The sequence below is a fragment of the Suricata suricatta genome, chromosome 6, assembly GCF_006229205.1.
Source record: "Suricata suricatta isolate VVHF042 chromosome 6, meerkat_22Aug2017_6uvM2_HiC, whole genome shotgun sequence".
NCBI classification, from domain to species: Eukaryota; Metazoa; Chordata; class Mammalia; order Carnivora; family Herpestidae; genus Suricata; species Suricata suricatta.
In genome coordinates this window covers 91420594-91441863 of record NC_043705.1, presented here as the reverse complement: position 1 = coordinate 91441863, position 21270 = coordinate 91420594, and the positions used below count along the sequence as shown (strand labels likewise).

The following is a 21270-nucleotide window of genomic DNA, read 5'->3' as shown; positions in this document are numbered from 1 at the left end:
GTGTCAGGAAACCCTCCACTGGGAAAGAAAATTCACAAATCACACAAGGTATTCCAAAAAGGGCCTTCTTCACAAGTAATTAAGTGTTAATTCCTCTTTAACTGCCCAGACAGTGGAGTTCTGATCTACTTTATTTTCCTTCTGATGGTTAAGGTCTGCTCTACATGGGGGCAGCCATAGCCCCAAGGATCACTAGAGCACAGAACATAGGTCTGAGGGGACAAGGAGAAAGGATGGCCACGGGCCACTTACTGCCAGGCCCATATTGAACACAGTGCCCCATTGTACTCACAGGGTGGACAGGTGAGACATGTTACTGAAGGTGTAATTGGTCAGCACACCAATGCTGTTGTTGCTCAGGTCACTACGAAAAATAAAATAGAAGAGTAACACTTTACTGTTAGTTGTAACTTTCATACATTGGTGCATACCTGCTATCTATCTATCCACCCATCCATCCTTCCATCCATCCAGTCATCTACCCACCCATTCATCCAAATGTTCATTGTTTCATTCAAGATTTCTTCAATCACTTGTTCGAGCATTTGTTGTTCATTCATTCATCCATCCATTCACCTATTCAACCATTCAATTACAAGTTTATCTGTCCATTTTATTCTTCCAGCAAAACATAACATATAAGATCTCTCCTTATTCCAGTGCCATTTCCCCCCAGGTCACTCCTTCCCTTCACTGTTTCTCCCCCTCTTCTGGCATTCATTCATTCTATCTATCAGATTCTCTTAGGGGGAGTGGGGTTGGTAGAGGTATAGTCCTCTGCCGATTAAAACCTCCAGCTTCTCTTCAGGGATAAATATCCCAAGTAGTGGTTTTCAATAGTAGCTGTACATTAGGATCACCTGGAATGTGTTTACAGCTTCTGATATTCTGGGTTCTGTGCCCAGATATTCTGATTTTGGTTTTGAGCCGTTTAAAAACAACAACAACCACCAACTGATCGGCTGAGGTTCAGAGCCACTGCTCTAGAATAGTGATTCCTGACTCGGGGCACTTTGGCTTCCCCAGTGACATGTGGCAACGTCTGGAGACATTTTTGGCTGTTACTGGGGAAGGGGTGCTACTGGTGTCCAGTGGGTAGAGGCCCTGAGTTGCTCCTAAATATCCCACAATGCCCACCACAGCCCCACAACCAAGAATGATCTGGCTCCAAATGCCTATAGGGCCAAAGTTGAGAAACCTCACCTAGAGGCTGGTTTGGGGGATATTTAGGAGCAAGGCTGAATGAGGTGACAGGTGGGTTTCTTCCACCTTTCTTCAGTAGCACCACTTTCCTGAGGGCAACAGTGTTTCATTGTGAAGAGCTCTCATTCCCCTCTGTGGACCAGCTCCCGGCCCCCTAAGCAGCCAGGGTGATCTTCCAATGACCACTCGCCCAAAGAATTTGTACCCTCATGGGTTCCATTTTGGCAAGGCAGTGAGGCTGTCAAGGGACAAAGCTCACAGACCAGTTTCCTGGGCCTCATCCATGCCCCACAGCCCTGCTCCTGGATCTTGGCAGACTTGCAGCCAGTGGCAGTTACCACCAAAGGAACCTCGATTTGAACCATCTACCTGGAGCATTTTCAGGGCAACTAGAGGAGGAAGAAGAAACAGCCCTTCAAGGCTTTGGCCAACCTTAGTGCAGCCACAGCTTGCAAGAAACTGGAGACTGAGGAGTCTCGGGATTTAGCTGGGGCCCCGGAAAGTCAGAGGCCCTCCCACCTCTCTCTACACCAAGGAAGAAGGTGCTGTGGATGGGTGGTCAGTGATGCCAGGCTCTGGGTATTTCTGGGTGTAGCCCTCATGGGTCAGACCTGGCCTCCAGCTGCCTCTCTCCACTCCATCCCGGGAAAAAGTGCAGGGATGTGGCGAAGTCTGCAGACCATCCTGCCTCACCCTCCACGTTAGTTTCCTGAGCTCCCCTAGGCAAGAAAATTACATGTCCCATCCGATGCGTGGCTCCTTACATAAGTGTCAGATGTGGGAGGGCAGACAGCTCTCTGGGCACGGCTGTTAAGTGGTTTCCTTCCAGGTACCTGAAAGAGAGGGGCAGAGTGACGCCTGGCCAAGAGACACTGCACAGTTTGTCATTTCTCAGAGTCACCTCCTCTGGGCTAGGTTGGGCCTCTGTTTCAATCTCTCATAGCTTCTTTTCTCCCCTATATCAAAGCACATATTACATTTGTCATTTAATATTTATTTGCGTGATTATTGAACTAATGGCATTTTCTCCCACTGGACCACTAAACTCCATTGATGGCAGGGCTGTTGCCTAAACTGTCCAGTGCTGGGTCCTCCAAGAGTGTATACAGAGCTGGCACAAAGTAGGTGTCTAATAAATATTGGTTAAATACATAAAGCACTCACTCTGTATCTGGCCCTCACAATACTCTCACGTGGCAAGGATTTATAGTTGAGGAAACAGAATTTCAGAGATGTTAAAACACATGCCCAAGGTTACACAGTGGGCTGAGCTAGGACTCGAACCCAGGTCTCTCTCTGACTAGAATCTTACCACAGTTCCATATTGCTTCTACTTAGCTACTGGAGGGCACAGGATTCCTGAGCCACGATTCATGCTGAGAACCCTAATTTAGGGCTGCGTATCTCTAGTGTGCATCTGAAGGCTGAGGAAAGGGGCATGTTCCTGGAGCACTGTGCTATGGTTCTCAGTGGGATGGCCACCTGTGGGAAGGTACAGAAGCTCAGAATGGAGATGTACCCACAAATGGAGACTCCTCCTGGACAGGCAAAGGCTGAGCCTAGACCTGTCTGGACTTCAGGGTCCTGCACTGACCTGCTCACCTAGGAAGAGGCCCCTCTTTGGACGCTCGAGTGAGCTTGAGGACAACAGAAGGAAGTCTTGTTTCAATCATGAATTACAAAAGTTATTACTACCCTTAGGGGGTGACATGGGCCAATTCTTCCACTTCTATCCTTGCTGGAAACCCCTTCCAATGGACTTCCCGTTGCTTTTGCGTCAAAATTATAAAACCTTTAAGAAGGCTTACAACACCTGCTCTGGTCTCCTGGGTGAACCTTCCTTGACATAAGGCCCCCATGGCTTCCTCTTGGAATGGTCAACACCCAGTGGTGATGTCCACTGGTGCAGGGTTTGCCTTAAACTCCAAGACAGCAGACCCTCATTCTATCTCTAGCCCAGGGGGTTTCAAACTGTAACATATATACACAGCACCTGGGATGTGGCTAAAAAGCAGATTCTAATCTGGTAGGTCTGTGTCAGGTGGGAGAGTCTGTATTTCTAACAGGCTCCTGGGTGATGGCAGGAACTGCTGGCCCGCAGGCTGCATTTTGAATAATGAGGTGCTAGCACATTGCCTGGCATCCAGTAGACCCACCACCAAATGACTGAATGGGATGAAATGGAGGAAAACAGGATATGAGTTAGTTTGTCAATGGCCAAACCAGACTTAGCTTTGAGGGTAAGTTGGAATGGGTATTACCTTAAATTAAGGGCAAGCGACTCTATTTCTAGGGCTGGCCCCTGGGAATCCTCAGGCCTCAGAATACCAGGCAGGCCGGCATATGGTCTTAGGTTGCCATGGCATGTTGGATTAATGTCCTTTTGGTCCTTAATCCTTTGCTGTGTACTTATTATGTGCCAAGATGAGGAGGAGGGTAGATACAAAAATGAACCAGACCCCATTTTTGCCTTCAGGGAGTTTGATCATCTGGCCTAAAATTCAGCCACAGCCACTTAGATGGTGCCCTCAGGCAGAGGGGCTGAAAGAAATGTATTCACTGATGCATTCAGTTATTCAGGCAGAAATATTTATTGGGCAACTGCAGTGCACCAGGTAGTGTATATACTGGTGAAGAAGACAGGCGTGATGCCTACTTTCGACCATTTAAAAATCTAATGTGGAGGGGGAGGAGGAAGAAATGGGGAGGGAGAGGGGAGGAAGCGGGGAGTCAGAGAACGAGAGAGGACACACACAGAAAGGGGCATAAATTACAAACTGTGATGCACGCTTTGAAGGGAAGGAGCAAGGTGCTGGGCTGGAGAATGCTCAGGGACTTAGTGCAGAAAGAGGCAGCTAAGGGGATGTTCAGGATGGCAGGAGCAGGGGAAGGGGGGCTGTGTGGCAAGACTGAGGCCCATGGAGGACCCTGAGCTCCGGGGTTGTTGAAGCAGGGAAAGAAGCCAGGGAGGCCGGTCTGGGGGGGCAAAGGGAGATGGGTAGATCATGCTGGAGCCTTGGAGGTGGGCTTATTCCAAGTGCAATGAGTGACTTCAGATGGGTGCAGGGTGCTGGCATTGCAGAGAGCTTACCCTGCACTCACACTTCTGCTGTGCCCTGAGGGACAGGATGCAGGACATTCACATTCCATTTGGACACTGGCCCTGTGCCTCAACAGTGGTGGCCAGGGGCAGGTGTGTGAGGGAGACCTTACAGCTTTCTCCACTGGGTGGAGAGGTTCTGTGGGGGTGGCAGGATCCTGGCATCTGTGCAGCCTGAAGGGGAGCAGGCAAGCCATGCTGGGCCACCTGCCAGCAGGAAGTGCTTCGGGGACCCTGTGGCATGGAGGGAGGGTGGGAGGCAGGAGCTGGATGAGTGAGCAGACCCAGTGGGGAGGCGCTGGTCCAGGGAGCATCTCTGCTGGAGGGAGGCTAATTAACCACGAGGGAGCCACCGAAGGGGTCTGGCCTCAGGCTGGCAGTGACGGCTCACTCTCTCCCATGCTGCTTATTCTCTCATTCTTGTTTGTTTGCTACGACTACTTAGCAAACTTGAGGCATCTAAGATGAAACCTAGAAATACCAAAACCCCAAGTCTGCCTGCTGGGACATTTACAGAAGGTCCCGTGACAAGCATAGCCGAAGCACATTATCTAACCTCACAGACAACATGGTGACAAGGAAAATAACAAAACAGAAACAACAGGTGCATACTTCAGTGTGATGAGATAGACTCTGGTCGTCTAATTCTCTAAACAGGGGGCCATATTTCACTGGGTGCTTTCTCCATTTTCGTCAACAAGAACACTGAGGCTCAGAGAGGGGAGTAGTGAGTCCAGGCGCCAAGGCTGTGTGCTCTTTCCCCTCTCCACCTGGAGCTCTTTATTTTTGCATTTGGCCATCTCTGTCCTGACAGTATACCCTCTACCACATGACCAGCAGGGATTTGGGCCAGGTTTGTTTCCTGTTGCATCACCAGAGCATACAATAAGGTTTAACAAATAGTAGGACCTCAAATATTAAAAAACACTATTTTTTCTTCTTGAGAGAGAGGGAGAGAGAGAGAGAGAGAGAGGACAAACAAGCGGGAGAGGGGCAGAGAGAGAGAGGGAGACACAGAAACCAAAGCAGGCTCCAGGGTCTGAGCTGTCAGCACAGAGCCCGATGCGGGACTCAAACCCACAAACTGTGAGATCATGACCTGAGCGGAAGTCTAGTGCTTAACTGACTGAGCCACCCAGGCACCCCTGGACCCTCAGATATTTGAATGAATGAATGAATGAATGCATAGAAGGGCTGTTCACAGGACCCTGGATTAAACAAAAACCTGCAGTGGTTCCAAAGAATGCCCTTTGTCTGGTCCATGTCCACCTGTAAGGCAGGCCATGCTCTATAGATGTGTGTAGTTGCTCAACAGTTGAATGAAGGCATAAAAAGACCACTGGAATTCAGGGATGCCAACAGTACCCTCATCTGAGATGGGGGGTTCAGGGGCCCTGAGAATGGGCAATATGGCACAGGCGCTTCTGGAGCATCTGGGCCTGCTGTCCCAGTCCCGGATTCCAACCTGGCTTGCCTGGTGCTCTGCAAGTGCTGGTCTGGCCTTGCTCCCTGCTTAAACGCCTTCCCTGGCTTCCACTGCTCGCTGGCGGAGGACTACCCAAATCCTGCCCAAATCCTGCCAGCTGTCTGTGGTCTGCCCTGGATCAGTCAGGGTTCTCTGGAGAAACAGACCCACTGGATACACACACACACACACACACACACACACACACACACACACACACACCCCACATATAAACAGAGGGAGAGAGAATTTATTTTAAGGAAGGGTCAGCAGGCTGGAAACTCAAGTAGGATTTCTGCGCTACCGTCTTGAGGCAGATTCCCCCTTTGAGAGAAAACTCCAGTTTTTGTTGTTAAGGCCTTCTAATGATTACATGAGGCCTGCCTCCACATTATCCCAGGTAACCTCCTTTACTTAACAGCGTCTATAAAACACCTTCAGGGAAACATGGAGCTAGTGTTTGCCCAAAAACCTGGGACTCCAGCCCAGTTGGGCTGACCCATGAAATTAACCATCCCTGTCCCTGCCTCCCTTCCTGTTCACCTGCAGTAACCTCTCTCTCGCTTGGCCTCAGCCCTCCCTGAATGCCTCATGCTCCTTTGGGGCAGCAGGTCTCAGCACACGTGTGTCCCTCCCTGCCCTCCTTGCCTGGTTCACTCCTACGGAGGCTCAGAACTCAGCGCAAGCCCTACCTCCTGCCATCACCTCCCACACCCACTGGGGATGTAACAGGCCGCACAGTGCAAGCTTTCGGTGCATTTTCTTCACAGCATTCTACCCCCATGTGACACCCACGTGTGGTTCTGTGATTTGTGGGGCAGGACCGTGTCTGTCTGGCTCACTACTGCATCCCAGTGCACAGGCTGGTAGCAGCAGATGCTCAGGAAATGGCATCTATATGATGCAAACCCCAGAAGTCCCCAGGTGGACCTATGTGTGGCACTGCAGGGCTGAGTGGGACCCTGCAGGAGCCGCTTTAAGCGAACGATGTCCCTGGCAACCTGGTGTTGCAGCTCAGGAGACGTGGGATCCAAAGGCTTCGCTTCACAAATACAGATGTGCCTGTGTGGGAAAACTCTTTGTGCAAAGCCCTTCATGAAGACTCTTAACTCCAAAGCTGCCTATAGCCTGCAGCCTAGGCCCCAGAGGGACCCTTTCAGAGGACTGCACTCTTGCCCTCCAGCCTCAGAACTATCAGAGCATATCTAGCAGGTCAACCTCTGTGTTGATCTGCATTTAAATGCTCCCTTTCAGCCCCAGCAAGAGCGCAGGAGGATGCGTTGGCCTCACATAAAAATCCACACAGAGCTCCTTCGAATGGATGTTCCCCAGCTCTGTTTGCAGCTTTGTGGTGCTGAAAAGTGCCCCACGAAGGACTCTCAAACCTGCTGAATGGTGAAGGAGACTGGCAGCCCCCTTCCAGGAGCCCCCACTCATGGCCAGGCTTTGCACCGAGGCACTGAGACAATGTGGTTGTAGCTCTGGAGTCAGGCAGCCCAAGTTCACATCCTGGCTCCACAAGCTAAGAGCTGTGTGGCCTCGAGCAAGTTACTTAACCCCTCTGGGCTTGCATTTCACCTGCAAAAGGGGGCTTATCGTCATCAACACCTTGAAGTCATTTTGAGTATTAAATGAGTCTCAGTGGAGAGCTCTTAAAACACTGTTCAGCACGGGAGTGTTTAATACGTTTTGAACACACACACACACACATCTCCATCCAATAACACAAATGAATATTGAAAAATAGATGGTTCCCTTGCTGTCTATTCTCTTACTTCTTCCAAAGTAGTATTTCTAAAATGAGAATTGGACCATGTCACTTTCCTGCTTACAACTCTTCCTTGGCTCCCGCATTTCTCCTGGGATGCAGAGTCAGCCCTTGCCAGGCCCTAGGAGAACTATGTATCCCTCCTCGAGGTTTCAGTGAACACCAGTCTCTTTTCCATTCTCTTTGCTCCACCTCATGGCCTGCGTGGTTTCCTGACTTCAATGTCTTTCCATCTTTGGGTCTTCACAAGACATTTTCTTTCTTTCTACTGCTTTCTACATGCCACCCCCACCCCTTTCCCCTGGGAAACACTATTTTATCTGAAATGCCTAATTTGCTGATTAGCTTTCTTACTGTCTTTCTTCCCATTCTAACATTTCTGACATCAAGGGGTCTTATCTGTCACATTAGCTGCTGTGCTCCCAGCTCCTGTGACATTATCTGGCACAATAAACTCAGTGAACACCTGACTGAGTGAAGAAGGCTCTCAGCTTGTGGTCTGTGCTCTGGGCTCCCCTGGTCTCTCCCACAGATGGCCACAACTGCCCAATAGCCTAGAAGTGTCCTCTACTGAAGCCATCTGCCGAGGTCTTCTCTGGGCCAAGGCTTGTGCCAGGCCTCCTAAGCGCTGATGTGCCCAGAGCCAGCTGCCCTCCAGCTGGCTGCAGGCAATTCCTGTCCCTCTCCCCGGGCCAAAGAAAGGCAAGAATACAGTCAGTGCTGGGCCACTGCTCTATGAAGTGCTCTTGGGAGCCTGCCTGTGAGCAGGGGGGTGGGTGGCAAGTGTGTAAAGCAAACAGCGGCTGGCATTGCTAGAGAAGGTCTAACTGTCAGGACTGACCCAGACAGAACTACTGACAGGTACCTATAGCATCATGGCAGGGGTGCCGTGTTTGTCTTCTCCCTGCTTAAGTGCAGATGGCTGGTTCCACATGACTGTCTACTGCAAATCACCAACGAGCCAGGCCACTGGCCAGAGCACACAGGGACCCAGGCCTCTGCCAAAGGAAAGGAGTAGTCGAGTCGCTAAAGGATGGGTCTGAGGGTCAGACAGCCCTGGGCTCGAGCCTAAGGCTCTGCTGCTTCTTGGAAGCATGATCTTAAGAAATCATCCAACCTTCCCGAACCTCAGTTACTTCAGCTGCAAAATGGGATTAACAATGCCTGCCTTACAGGATTGCTGGATTAAATGAGCTAACATAGGAGAAAAATCTAGCACAGCACTTGGCACCCAGTCAGTGCTCTAGGAGTGCTGGCTGTGGCACACTGCACGCACACAGGACATCATCCCTTCCTTGCCTTCCCAAAGGCCAGTGTGGGAAGAACTTCCTGGATTCTTCCGTATCCCAGAGCACATACTGTCCATGCCACTCCTTTGTGCTTGTCACCTCCTGCATTGCTCTGCCCCTTCTCTGGCATGCACTTCCATCACCCTCGATTTGAGATGAGAAGAAAGCTTCATCTGAGCTGCTTGCTGTACCCTGAAGCCCCCTCTTCTGACGATCCAGAGCCAACCAGTGTGGGGCCGGGTCTCACCCTCTCCACCAAGCAATGCATTCTTCTCATCACCTCCTGCCACAGTCAGTCTTGCAGAGCTGAGTCTCAGCCTGTGCTCTGCTGGTCAAGCCCTAAACCCTTTCAAGTCTTCTATGAGTACCGTGTGTGTGTGTGTATGTGCATGTGTGTGCTCACACTGCCAGCCTGATGTCCTCAGACTCCATATCCCAGCAGAAATCCCTTCTTCCAACAGTGCTGTCTGGGAGAGACATGTCATCCTTCCCTTCTCCTGCCCTTGGGATGTCAGTGGTGGGACAACAAATCTATGCTCACGGCCCTCAGACCAATATCAGTTTCAAAATTTCCTGGATATTAACCAGGAGTAGACTGTGGGGGATGGGAGGGGACTCTGTTCGCTCGCCTGGATTCTCCTTCTCCTCTCTATTCCTCAGGAGGATGGGGACTTACAGAGTTTGTTTCTAGAATCAGGAAGGCCTGATGTTAATATACATTCCCTTAAATGCAAGCAAATAGATTTTTAGGTTTAAGTCTTCCAGAATGGCAAGCTATAGCCTAAAAGGCTCATGGCAAAGCAATAACAGAACTTTCTGAAGCTGATGAGGTCCCAGCTTTTCCAACAGTATTTGTGTCAACTACCTTGGAGGTGGAGATGTCTGCTTCTCCTCTGCTTTCAATAAGATTTTGTAGGCTTGCCTTTTTTTTTTTTTTAAATATTTTAGAGAGAGAGAGAGGGAGAGAGAGAGAGAGAGAGAGAATCCCAAGCAGGCTCCATGCTCAAAATGGAGCCTGGCATGGGGCTTGATCCCAGGACCCTGGGTACAGGACCTGAGCTGAAATCAAGAGTGGGATGCTCAATAACTAAGCCACCCAGGTGCCCCTTATAGGCTTGCTTTTAAATCGCAAACTCAGTATTGACTTCTAGCAGGTTTCTCTGTGTTGTTTGCCTGCTAGTGCGGGATCACCTGAGTGGTTCCTAAAGTGTTGTCCACTGGCCCTGGGGGTCCCTCAGACTTTCTCAGGGCTCTGTGAGGCTGAAACCACTTTTGTGATAAGATTAAAACATTGTTTTCCATTTGCACTGTGTGAGTGAGTAAAACTGCTGGCACCTCAGGACGAATCAAGGCCATGGCACCACATGATATCAGTGGTCATTCTATTCTTTCCCCTCAAGCACATGCAGGTAAGGAAAAAAAAATCCAGTTGTACTGAAGAATGCCCTCCATGAAGCAGTAAGGAAACGATTAATTGTATTAAATATCAACCCCTGAGCATACGTCTTTTTAATATTCTGTATGGCAAAATGGGAGGCATGTATAAAGCTTTTCTGCTTTGGTTGCCTTAAAAAAAAGCTCTAGTGTCACTGAGTTATATGCTGAATTAGTCTTTTTTTGTTTTCTTTCATAAAACACCATTTTTACTTAAAAGAATGACTAGCAAACACGTTTTTCAGGGATAGGTATTTAAGTAAGCAACTTCCCGAAAGTGAGCAGAGTGAGCCTGTCACGTCAAGGAAAACAGTGAACAAGTGCTTACTGGTAATGACAAAAATTCAAGGTTGCGTCCAAGTTGAAAATTAACGTTTTAGAAAACCCATAACTGCTACATTGAGCAGCATCCTTTTACTGAAAGATCTTTCTGCTGAGATTTCTGGTGGTGTTAATGGCTACGACAGTTTTGATACTGTATAATGCATATAATGCAACGTGTCAGTATCAGGAAGATCTGTGTAACTCTGTGAACCAGTTCCAAAGGACCAGTGCACAGTGTTACAAGATTATGCAAACTGGGGGGAGGTGGGGGTGGCAGGGGGGAGAATGCTCCATTCAAAGCACAAGATAGACCAGCGGGTTCTAACAGAGCATAAAAAGTTCATTGATAAGGTTTTGGGTTCCACATAGCAACTAGCCTTTACCACCATGCGGGTTTCACGTATCATCAAAGAAGAATCTCCACAATTATTTGGAAGGGCTATTAAAATTGTCCTTCCTTTTTCAGTTCATGTCTATGTGAAGTCAGATTTCCTTCTCGTACTTGACCCAAAACCGTATCACAGCAGAGTGAGTGCCAAAGTAGGATATGAACATCCAGTTGGCTTCAACTACATTTCTAAAAATGTCATCTTCTTAGTTAAATTTCTTTTGGTTTGGTTTTCATAGAGGTATGCCTTTTTATATAAACATATAATGCGTAAATTATTATTTCTAAACGGATTAATAAACATGTCTAAAAAAATTTCTCTGTAGTAGTTTCCAATGTGGTAAATATCAATAGATTTAAGCACACTCACAAAAGAACTGAGAGTCCTCACTGCTTTTGAAAAACGTAAAGGGGTCCTGAGACCCCAAAGCTGAGGAACTTCTGGGGTAGGGGGCTAGAGCGTGGGGGTTGGGGTCCGACCAAAGTGCCTTCTGATCGTGACTCAGCTGCTAGCGGAGATGAGGATTGGAAGATGACTAAATTCTCACCGCTGAGAGAGAATCAGGGGTGCTGAGGGCCTTGCTCGGTGACTGCTTGAATGAGCAAGAGGAGAGCCACGAGTCTCAGGCGGCCCTTCTCCCACGAAGAGAGAAGCGCCAGGGATTTGAAGACGGTTAGCAGCAAAACTCACTCCCCTCTGGTTTGCACTGCCTTGCTCACTCATGCCCGGGCTCCTACACCCTGACCTTTGGAGAAATGCTGTGAAACTTTGTGTCCGTTTTTTTTTTCCTCTTTCCTTTTCAGTGAATTAAACTTAAATTTGTTTTGTAAGTTGGCAGCTCTGCCTGAGACCACTGATGATGCCTGAGGGAGCTGGAAAGCCAGCGCTGGATCCAAACATTGAATCTGGTCCTTGAAAACAGAGGCCTCCAAGCCACTGTTTTCTGGACCTGTCGGCTTTTCCTGCCTCGTGCTCCCCGGACCCTCCCCAGACACTGCTCCTCCTCTCCCTGTAGGAGGTGGTCTGGGCTCAGAGGTGAGGGCTGCCGTCCTTGGTGCACTCTGGAAACCAGTCTGGCCAAGGGAAGAGCCATCATTTCCAAAGCAGGAAATCAGGTTTCCCCGATCTCTGAAGTTTACTTTGTAACTATAGCCAATTATCTTCATCATTTCAATCTCTGTGTCATGAGCTTTGGGGAAAAGCATCTGTAGGTGTGGGCCTGTTTTCATGGCATTTCCTTCTCTTTAGCATGTGTCACTTGGCCCAAGAAGGAGGTGAGGACCTGGGTCATTTTCTGCAGCTTCCACCCCTTGGCACCGCCCGCTGAGGGAAGGGCTCAAGACTCATTGCACCAAGTGGCACTGCTCATGCAGACCTCGGCAGCACAGCCAGAGCCCAAACGCAGCTGTCATGACTTTTTAGTGACCTTCACGACCTTCCTTCCTTCCCTGTGATCAGCAGCCCTGGTTACCAGCTCCCTGACTGTCAGGAGATGTGGGGAGCCACAACTCACACCCAGGATCCGCTGTGTCCTACTCAGGCTCCTCCCTAGGAGGCACTGGCAGAGCCAGAGAAACACTCCCTGCTGGTATCTGGGGTCCAGGGAGAGAGTGCGAGCCTGAGAGGTGACTGTCTTCCCGCTCAGGCACGTGGGTCCCTGTCACATCTCCCCCAGCTCTGCCTGCCCCAACTTGCAGCAACTGCCATGGGGCGTGTGGGGCGCCCCCTCCCCTGCTCACTACCTGCTCCGCACCCTGTAGGTTTCAGCCCCAGCTTCATCTCCCCAGAGAAGCTTTCTCTGATCTCCACACCCAAGTGAAGCCTCTATTTTCGGGGGTCACAGCAACATTGTTCCTCTCTTTTGTAGCACTTTTTGTGGTTACCATCTCACATGTGCAGCTGAGATGATGGAGCAAATGTCTACCTTCCCCAGTGAACCGTGGGCCCCCTGTGGGCAGGGCCCACACTTGTCCTGCTCACCATTGTCTCCCTGGTGTGAGCAGAGTGCCCAGCGCACCAGGGACTCAATAAACACCCGAGGAGTGAATGAACGAACAAACACCACAGTGAGTGTGGCCTGTGCCAGTTGTGCTGGGGTGCCACGCTCACCTGCCGTGGCTGGGCTGCTCCTGTACGCTTGGAGAGGCCTCCCTGCCCACGGACCCGTGAGCTCTCTAGGGCGCAGAAATAGTTTTCAGCACAACATGAAGAGCCCTTCAGGAAGGGAATGATCCCTCTTTTGTTTAAGTGGGAGCTTCTGGGGCAGGAGCAACCTTGAGGAATTAGTGTCAGGAGGCTGGGCTCTGGGGCCACATGGCTCCTGGCTGGAGCTGGATGGGAGGCAGAACTAAAATTCCATCAGCAACACGGGTAGCTTTAAGGTGGAAAAGGATCATATCAGTGGAAGTGCTCAGTAAGCCACAGCACCTGTGGGCAATGATTTCCCCACGATCCTGTGCGGTTCTGGTGCCAGACTGAGACTGCTGGGGAATCTAGAAGGCGGAGTAAGAGCAGGGGGCCTGGGGTGTTCTAGAAGATGAGACAGTAACCCTCCCGCTTGCATTCTGCAGGGCTAGGTACTGGTCGCCTGCCAGGCAGAGGCACTGGGGCGAGTGCTTCCTGCTCCCATGTCCAGGCTGCTGCCCGAGGGACCCCTCGGCTGATGCTCTGCCCCCTCTCAAGGAAGAGGCACCCCAGGCGGTCTTGCTCGAGACACTAGGGATAAAGCTGGTGGTGGGGGCATCCGAGGGTGCTCAGGGGTGAGGTGAGGGGTGGCAGTACTCACAGTTCGGTCACGTCCTTGGGAATGCCTTTGGGGAGGGCGTGCAGCCCCCTGTTGCTGCACCGTACCACCGTCTCCACGCAGGTGCACTGCTCCGGGCAGAGCGGCCCCAGCCGGCAGCTACTCTCGTCGTTGCCTGCGGAGAGCCCCGGAGTGAGCAGAGCATGGCGGGAGACACGCTTCTCCGCGGAGTGAGCAGCGCATGGCGGGAGACACGCTTCTCCGCGGAGTGAGCAGCGCATGGCGGGAGACACGCTTCTCCGCGGAGTGAGCAGCGCATGGCGGGAGACACGCTTCTCTGCGGCGGCCGGGGAGCAAGCCTTCCTCAGGGAAGGGCAGCCCTTCACTCTGAGCCAGAACCAGGAACGAGGAGCCTGCTGGTCTCATCCATGGTTAAAGGGAAAAGAACGAGTGCTTGCGTCGGGGAGTAGGGCCACCTCTCTTCTACCACATCCAACATAAAATGAAGGCTTTAAAAAAAACCTCGATTAACCAGTGTATTAGATAGGAAAGAGGTCACGGTTAACGAAATCGGGAATAAGCCAACCTTACTGAAGGAGCGGTCTGGGGGCAGGGGAGCGCCCTTCCACTGCCACAATCCCTCTGGGGTGTAAATGTGTCCCCAGTCCCCATTATACCTTAACCTCAGTTAATCTACAAACCAGATAATTTGTCTCCAGTAACCTATAGGTGACCAAGTACTGGCTTGAATTTATGCAAATATGCTCTTTGGAATCCTGACACTCAAAGCCTTGGGTCTCCAGGTATAACCCCCAAGCCAGTGACAGAAAATTTCCAGGAGCCCGTGTTGAAGTCTGATACGTAGAGCCTCATCATGGATGCAGACAGGAAAACTGAGGCCCAGGGCTCCCTTGCACAGCTGTGGAGGGTACGTACTACACAAGGGTGCCTCATCATCCAAGGGACGCCACTCTCACTGTGGATATGATAGATTAAGTTATTTAGTACAACAATGTTCTCACAGATAGACATAAGTTACCTCATTTTAACAAAATCAGTATATTATGACACATTTTTGATCGTCAGAAGTATGATGTCTTTAGAAAGAGGCCCCTTTTCTTAATGTGCAAGAAGGAGCCGTATGGCTAGCAGCAGACCTGCAGAGCCCTTCAGGGCCACAGATGCATGCCTGAGGGCAGAGTCTAGTTAGATCTCAGGGGTCCTGACCTTCGGTTACCTGCTGCACCTCCCCTCTTATGTCTTTGCCTTCCCCGGTACTGCCCCTCCTCCACCAGCCCCCAGCCTCTCACCTTCACAGGTGAAGTCCTGGATGGCCACATCCTGGATGGGTATCTCCTTGAGGAAGAAAGGCTTTTGGCACCGGGGGTTCCCGCTTACGATCCGCCTCTTCCTCAGCCACTTGCCGAGCCAGGCCAGGTGGCAGTTGCAGTTGAAGGGGTTGGACAGGAGGTTTCTGAGAGGAAAGAAGGGCCATCTCTGAGTGGTTTGCACCCGGCCCTCTACTGTGGGAGCCGGCCTTGGGATCCAGGGGTGCAAGCCTGGGACCCAGCTCTCCAGCAGGCCAGCGCTGGTTTCTGGGGAAGGAGGAAGGAGATCTGGGAAAGGAATTGCAGAGTCTATCCTGAGATCCAGATGCAGTCTTTGTGAGGGTCTCATTCTGGACCTCCGTGGACAAACGTGACCAAGGTCTCCTGCCATGCCCTCCCTTCCTCGCTGAGCTCGGGCTGCTGGCTGTCTTCAATCCTTCAGCAGGATTCTCTTACACTTAGGGCCCCCCCCAACACAGCTGTTGCCCCTCCTGGCACGAATCTCTCTACTGTTTGCCTGGCTTCAGTCCCCTGAAAGGAAATGAGGAGTCTGCTGGTCCCAGTCTTCTCCCCCCCTCGCCTGCCTGTCCTGCGCAGCACCCACAGGCAGTGCCTCCCTCCTCGGACTCTCAGCTCCTGCAGGTGGGGGTCAGCCCCGTGTGTCTGCCCCGGTGTCTCCAGGGTCCCGCATGGCACCAGCAGGGCCACTTTACAGGCATCTATGGAATGCAGTGACTGGACCGGTGGAGGCGCCGGGGAGGGCAGCTGTCAGGCTGTGAGTGTCGCCCAGAGGACTGGACTACGCAATCCATAAAGCTGTTCTCCCATTCATATTTGTCACAACGGCCCGGGGAAGGAGGCAACATTCTTCTCATTTCACACACGAGTAAAGTAATGCTTTAGGGAAGTTACACAAGGCGCCAGACAGCCCTGAGTGGCTGCGGTTTGACAGGACAATTAAGAGCTTGGGAGTCAGACGTCCCGGGTTTGAATCCTGGTGCTGACATTCAGCAGCTGTGTGAAGTCGGGCAAGTTTCCTCTCCTGTCAAAGCTGGTTTCCTTAACGCTTTGTGACTCTACCTCTCTTGGCATCTTTTGTGTCTTTGGATTCCCAGTACTGAGGCAAACAGGAGGAGTAAAAAGTGGTCTAAAATAAAGCAACCTGCTGGTGCTAGTCCCTAACCCGAGGTCCCCCGTCTGGCTGTCACTCATTCATTCAATCCATCCGTTTATTCAGCACTTATGCAATGGGCATTTACTTAGTGCCAGGCACAGATGGAGGCACTGAGGATATAGCAGTTCACAAAAGAGCTGCGAGTCCCTGGAACCTACATTCCGGCTGATGGGAGGCAGTCCGCAATCAACAGCTCAACGGTCAGTTGTAATAGTACATTAGGAAATGGTCAGTGCTACGGAAAAGGTAAGGAGAGCAGGGCTGAGGAACTGGGGGGGTGGCACAGGAGTAGACAGGGTGAGACAGTGGACACTTCTGCAAAGAGTGGATGGTGGGGAGGGCGGCCAGCGGAAGGCGGTTTCAGGTGGCGTGGGGTGGGAAGGACAGTGAGGGGGCTGGTGAGGCTGGTCTGGAGGGAGCTTTGGAAGGGCTGGATGGAGTGGGGCCGTTAGGACCTCTACAATATGGCTTTTATTCCCAGTGAGGTGGGTGTTTGGGAGCATGACAATGGGCAGCAAGAGGAGATGCAGCAAAAGTCTCTCTCTTCCGTCTTCCAAAGAGTCATCGGGGAAGGAAAGAGTTGAAGAATGGACCAGCACCTGAGGTTAACGGAAGTACTAGGAACAACCATAAACGCTAACATGTTCTATGCTTTCTAGGTCTCAGGCCCCTGGTGTGCGTTTTACAAATGTGAACGTATTTGATCCTCATAACAATCCTATTAGATGGGTTATACAGAAGGAACAATTGAAACAGAGAGAGTGAAGTAACTTTTCTAAGGTCACATACCTAGTAAGAGGTAAAGCCAGGATTTGAGCCAGGAAATTGGCTCTAGAGCCCATTGCTTTAACTACTATTCTAAATAGCCTCTTTTACTGTTTAGGTGTCCTGAGAGCTAGATTCTAATTCTGGCTCTAATATACATTTAAGCGGCCTGTGACATCATTTAAAAAACCCCTGTCACATCACATCACTGGCCTGCTTAAAACCTTCCTGACATGCTTTGGAGGAAGATCAAAGTCATCCATGGCAGGCCTGTAGCCTGGTCTTGTTCTCCCTCCTGCCTTGTCTTAAACCTCACCCTCTCTCTCTTTTTATTATTTTTAAATAATTCATTCTTTTTAAAGTTTATTTGAGGGAGAGAGCGCGAGAGAGTGAGAGAGTGAGGGAGCAGAGGGGCAGAGAGAGAATCCCTCGTGCAGAGCCTGGCACGAGGCTCAAACTCACGAGTCATGAGTTCATGACCTGAGCCGAAACCAAGAGTTGGATGCTTGACTGACTGAGCCACCCAGGCGCCCCATGTCTCACCGTCTCTTACTCTGTGCTATGGACCATGTTGGATTTCTCTCAGTCTTGCACATTTGCTCTGCAAAAACCTACCACAGGGCTTTTGCACGTGTTCTTTCCATGGAAGAAATGCACTTCCCACTTTCTTGAACAAGCTAACTCCCACCTGCCTTCCAGAACACAGCTCCAAGGCTCCTTGACAAAGCCTGTGTTGGGTTTTCATATCATTGTGGAGCTCCCTTCTGGAGCAACTTACTATGCGCTGTGAGCTCCTGGAAGGAGGGACTATGTCTGTGAATCCTCAGCATCTAGATGGTGCCTGGCCCTGGTTATGAAGTTGACAGATGGGTAAAGGACTTTGGCCAAAGATAGTAGGGAGCTGCCAGGGGACAGGTCAGTAGGAGAGCAGCCCAGTCAGTGTACAGGGATATATGAGGACTTACATGGTAGAGAGGGAGACGAGTGTGGTGAAGGCTCCAGGGGTGATGGTGGTGATCCGATTGTCATAGAGGGACAGCAGCCTCACTGAACTCAGGCCAGCAAAGGTGTCATTGCTCACACAGTTGATCAGGTTACTCCTTAGCATCCTAGGAAGAGGGGTGGAGATGAGGGAGCATAGGCATTATCTTCTTCTCCCCACCATAGAGCCACAGTGCGTGTGTGTGTGTGTGTGTGTGTGTGTGTGTGTGTGTGTGTGTGTGTAGATGGGATGCTCTTGCCAACTCCAAGCCCAGACCAGTCATGGTGCTGAGGTTTGTTCTGTGATAGTAGGGCCTGGGTCCACCGGGGCTACCTGCACACATGCATGTACATTTTTGTCTGTGCATGCTTTGTGAACAGTAAAATTGGGTGTCAGGAGGGTATATGTGTGGTGGTTAGCATATGCATGTGTATTTCTGGGAGGAGAAAGGAGAATTGAGATGTGGCTGTAGGCATCAGCTGTGTGCGTGTGCGCACTTGCATGTACATGCTGATTTGTGTATGTGCTTATGTGCATACTGCTGTGTGTGTGTATGTATCATTGTTATGCATATGTGTGTACATGTTTATGTGGGTAAATGTGTGTGCACCTCTATCAGCATGTTTCCAGTATGAATCTATACATGTGTGTACCTTAGGGCAAGTATCTTTCAGTGTGTGTGTGTTGAGGGTGCTAAGTTCTTTCCCATGACAGGCTGGGAAATGTCTAGTGCCTCCCTGGGTCCAGGAAGGAAGGGACTCAGCAGGTCAGGACAGTACCCAGGCCCAGGAGCTGCCCAGCAGTCTACGTAATCCTCTCTGATGCCCTTGCCCTCCCATCCCCTTCGAGGACATGGCCCAGGCCCTGGGCACTCACAGGGTCTTGAGGGTGCTGAGACCACGGAACATGCGCCCGTGCACCGTTTCCAGCTGGTTCCCGGTCAGCATCAGCTCCTGCACACTTGCTGCTCCATCAAAGGCACCCTCTCTGACCTCCTTGATCTTGTTGTTACTCAGGTTTCTAGAAGGAAGGGACAGAGTGGGGCAGGGTGCAGGAAGGGAATCGTTAGCCCTGCAGCTGGGGGAGACTCTCAGGTGCCCTGGGACAAGGACTGGACGGTGGGGTTCCCTGATGTTTGGTTTTCAGCACCTATGGCTGTGGAGCAGGGACCCCAGTCCACACAGGGGCTGCTGTGTGAAATGGGCCACGTGGAGCTTCACATCTTTTCGGGGGATCCTCTTCCCTGGGGATGAGCAGATTTAAAATGGTGCTTCCCCTTTGATTTTCTCCCTTCAACAGAAACTCTAGCCAAGTGGTGCTTCTCATGTAGAGGGCAGGGGAAAAGCACAGGATGTGCCCGCTGTGGGAGTGGGAAATTGGCAGAACTTCCAGCTCTACAGTTGAGATCCTGGGTACATGGATACCTTCTGGATAATACTCTTCTAGCACTGAGTATGTATTAGGTTCCATGTGATAGGGTAAGCCCATGGAATCACATTGAATCCCTAAAACAATGCATCTCAGAGGAATACTAGTCATCTTATGGTTGAGGTAACTGAGGTTCAGAGAGTTTATTAAGTAACTTGCCCAAAGTCACGCAGCTGATAGAAAAGGGACTCAGGTCTGGCTTTCTGGTGCATAAAAAGTCCTCCAGGGAGCTGCCTCTTTCTCGAGTGAATGTTTCTCCGGTGGTATGGACTCTCTCACCCTTCTATTACTGCTTTGGAGAATTCAGGGAGTGGGGTATTGGATTTTCTTATAGTGCTAGCTTATAGCTTGGTCCCACCAAGCCTTGGGGCCGCGCCTTCTGAGTCTTCCCTGAGCTCTGAGAGAAGGCCTTTCCCTCCGATGTCTGATCACCACATGCCAGGCCTCACGAGAGATCCTGCAGGGCCTCTGGTGCTGGCAGTCCCTCTGGGCTCTCCCTGGCCCGGGGCCTCCATGGACCACCCACATGGTCAGGCCTGCGATGCATTCTGGGTGGGATGGATGGAGTGGGGAGTGATGGTGTTTACACAAACCGGGGGAAGAATCCAGTCTCTGGAGCAAACACCCTCAGTGCCTTACACAGGGGATGGTGTTCTGTGAATGGTGACATCTGCAGGTGCAGACGGAGCCTGCTAACCTACCAAGCACACTATCATTCTTGGGACTGAGGGCTCACCAGAAATGAATGCATTTTACGGCTGGGGATACTGAGGCCCAGACAGGTGAGGGGGTGGCTCCAGGCCCTGGAGTTGCACCCTGAGCTCCTGGTACTTTTGCTTCTCTCCTGGATCCGCTCTTGCACAGCTCTGGGCTCACCCATGGCAATCCAGGGGGTGAAGCCTCCCTCATAAATTGGCTCAGAGCAAGTGACGGACCTGGGCACCCATGGGCTTGACACCAGCCCCTTGTCTTTTTTCCCAGGTAGGACTGGTCCTGCAAGGCGTGGCAGTGCAGTGCTCACACCTGTACACAGGTACAGAGGAAACAGCTGGTGTCCTGACTGCTCCCTCAGTACTCCTGTCATGGCCCTGTTCACCTCCCCCTTTCTGTCCTGTCTGGGGAACAAGAGAAATACTCCTCAGATTCCTTCCCCCAAGGTCTGAGAGAGCTGGGAGACTCTAACTGGATCTCTGCCCCACACCCTTGCCTGGCTCTCCTTAAACTCAGCCGGTTTTCTTATAAATCCTGGCGGTCCTGGTCCAGGATAGCCCAGGAATGAAGGTAGTGCACCGGGGAGACTGCAAATTACTCCCAAATTAGACATGGGAGGAGAGATAAAGGTTCTCCCAGCAGCTATAACTCATCTGAATGCCGGAGGAGCGGGATTTTGCTCCAGAGAGTTAGGCTCCTTGGGGAATTAAAGTACACAGGATGGGCAATGAAGATGAGTTAAAGCAGCCATGAAGGGGGAGGGTTTCCATTTCCTGACATCTGTTTCTTTAAATGAGCAAAATTAACATCACATTACTGTAAGGTTTGTGAATTGGATTTCCTCAGGCTGGGAGAATGGAAAACATAAGGAGAGCACAAAAGGAGGGGATAGAATTTTCCAGAAGACCAGGCTGCTGTTGTCTCTCCATTCATCAAAGTGCTGCTCAAACCTATAGGCAGCTTGGGGCAAGCACTCCACACACAAAACAAGGGCATCAGGCTTTTGTAGGAACTCTACCTCACTCTCAGAGCAGGATCTTCCTGAAGACACCCCAGATCCCAGGAACCCCAACATGTAAAACCAGGCCCACTCAGGAGGCCTCTCTCCATTTTTGCCCCTACAGATGCACCTGAAGGAATATGACCTCATCACAGCTTTGACTCTGA

The 21270-nt window shown here is 50.9% G+C and overlaps 1 protein-coding gene across 1 annotated transcript in view; it reads right to left on the bottom strand.

Annotated features, from left to right (window-relative positions):
* Positions 1 to 21270, bottom strand: part of SLIT3 (slit guidance ligand 3) — a 593860-nt gene that overhangs the window by 52014 nt on the left and 520576 nt on the right. The window contains exons 17-22 of the mRNA XM_029941248.1: positions 18841 to 18984; positions 17948 to 18091; positions 15026 to 15189; positions 13758 to 13890; positions 1968 to 2036; positions 293 to 364 (exon numbers count right to left, since the gene is read on the bottom strand). Of these exons, the coding sequence (XP_029797108.1) occupies positions 293 to 364; positions 1968 to 2036; positions 13758 to 13890; positions 15026 to 15189; positions 17948 to 18091; positions 18841 to 18984 (726 nt within the window). The remainder of the gene's footprint in view (positions 1 to 292; positions 365 to 1967; positions 2037 to 13757; positions 13891 to 15025; positions 15190 to 17947; positions 18092 to 18840; positions 18985 to 21270) is intronic.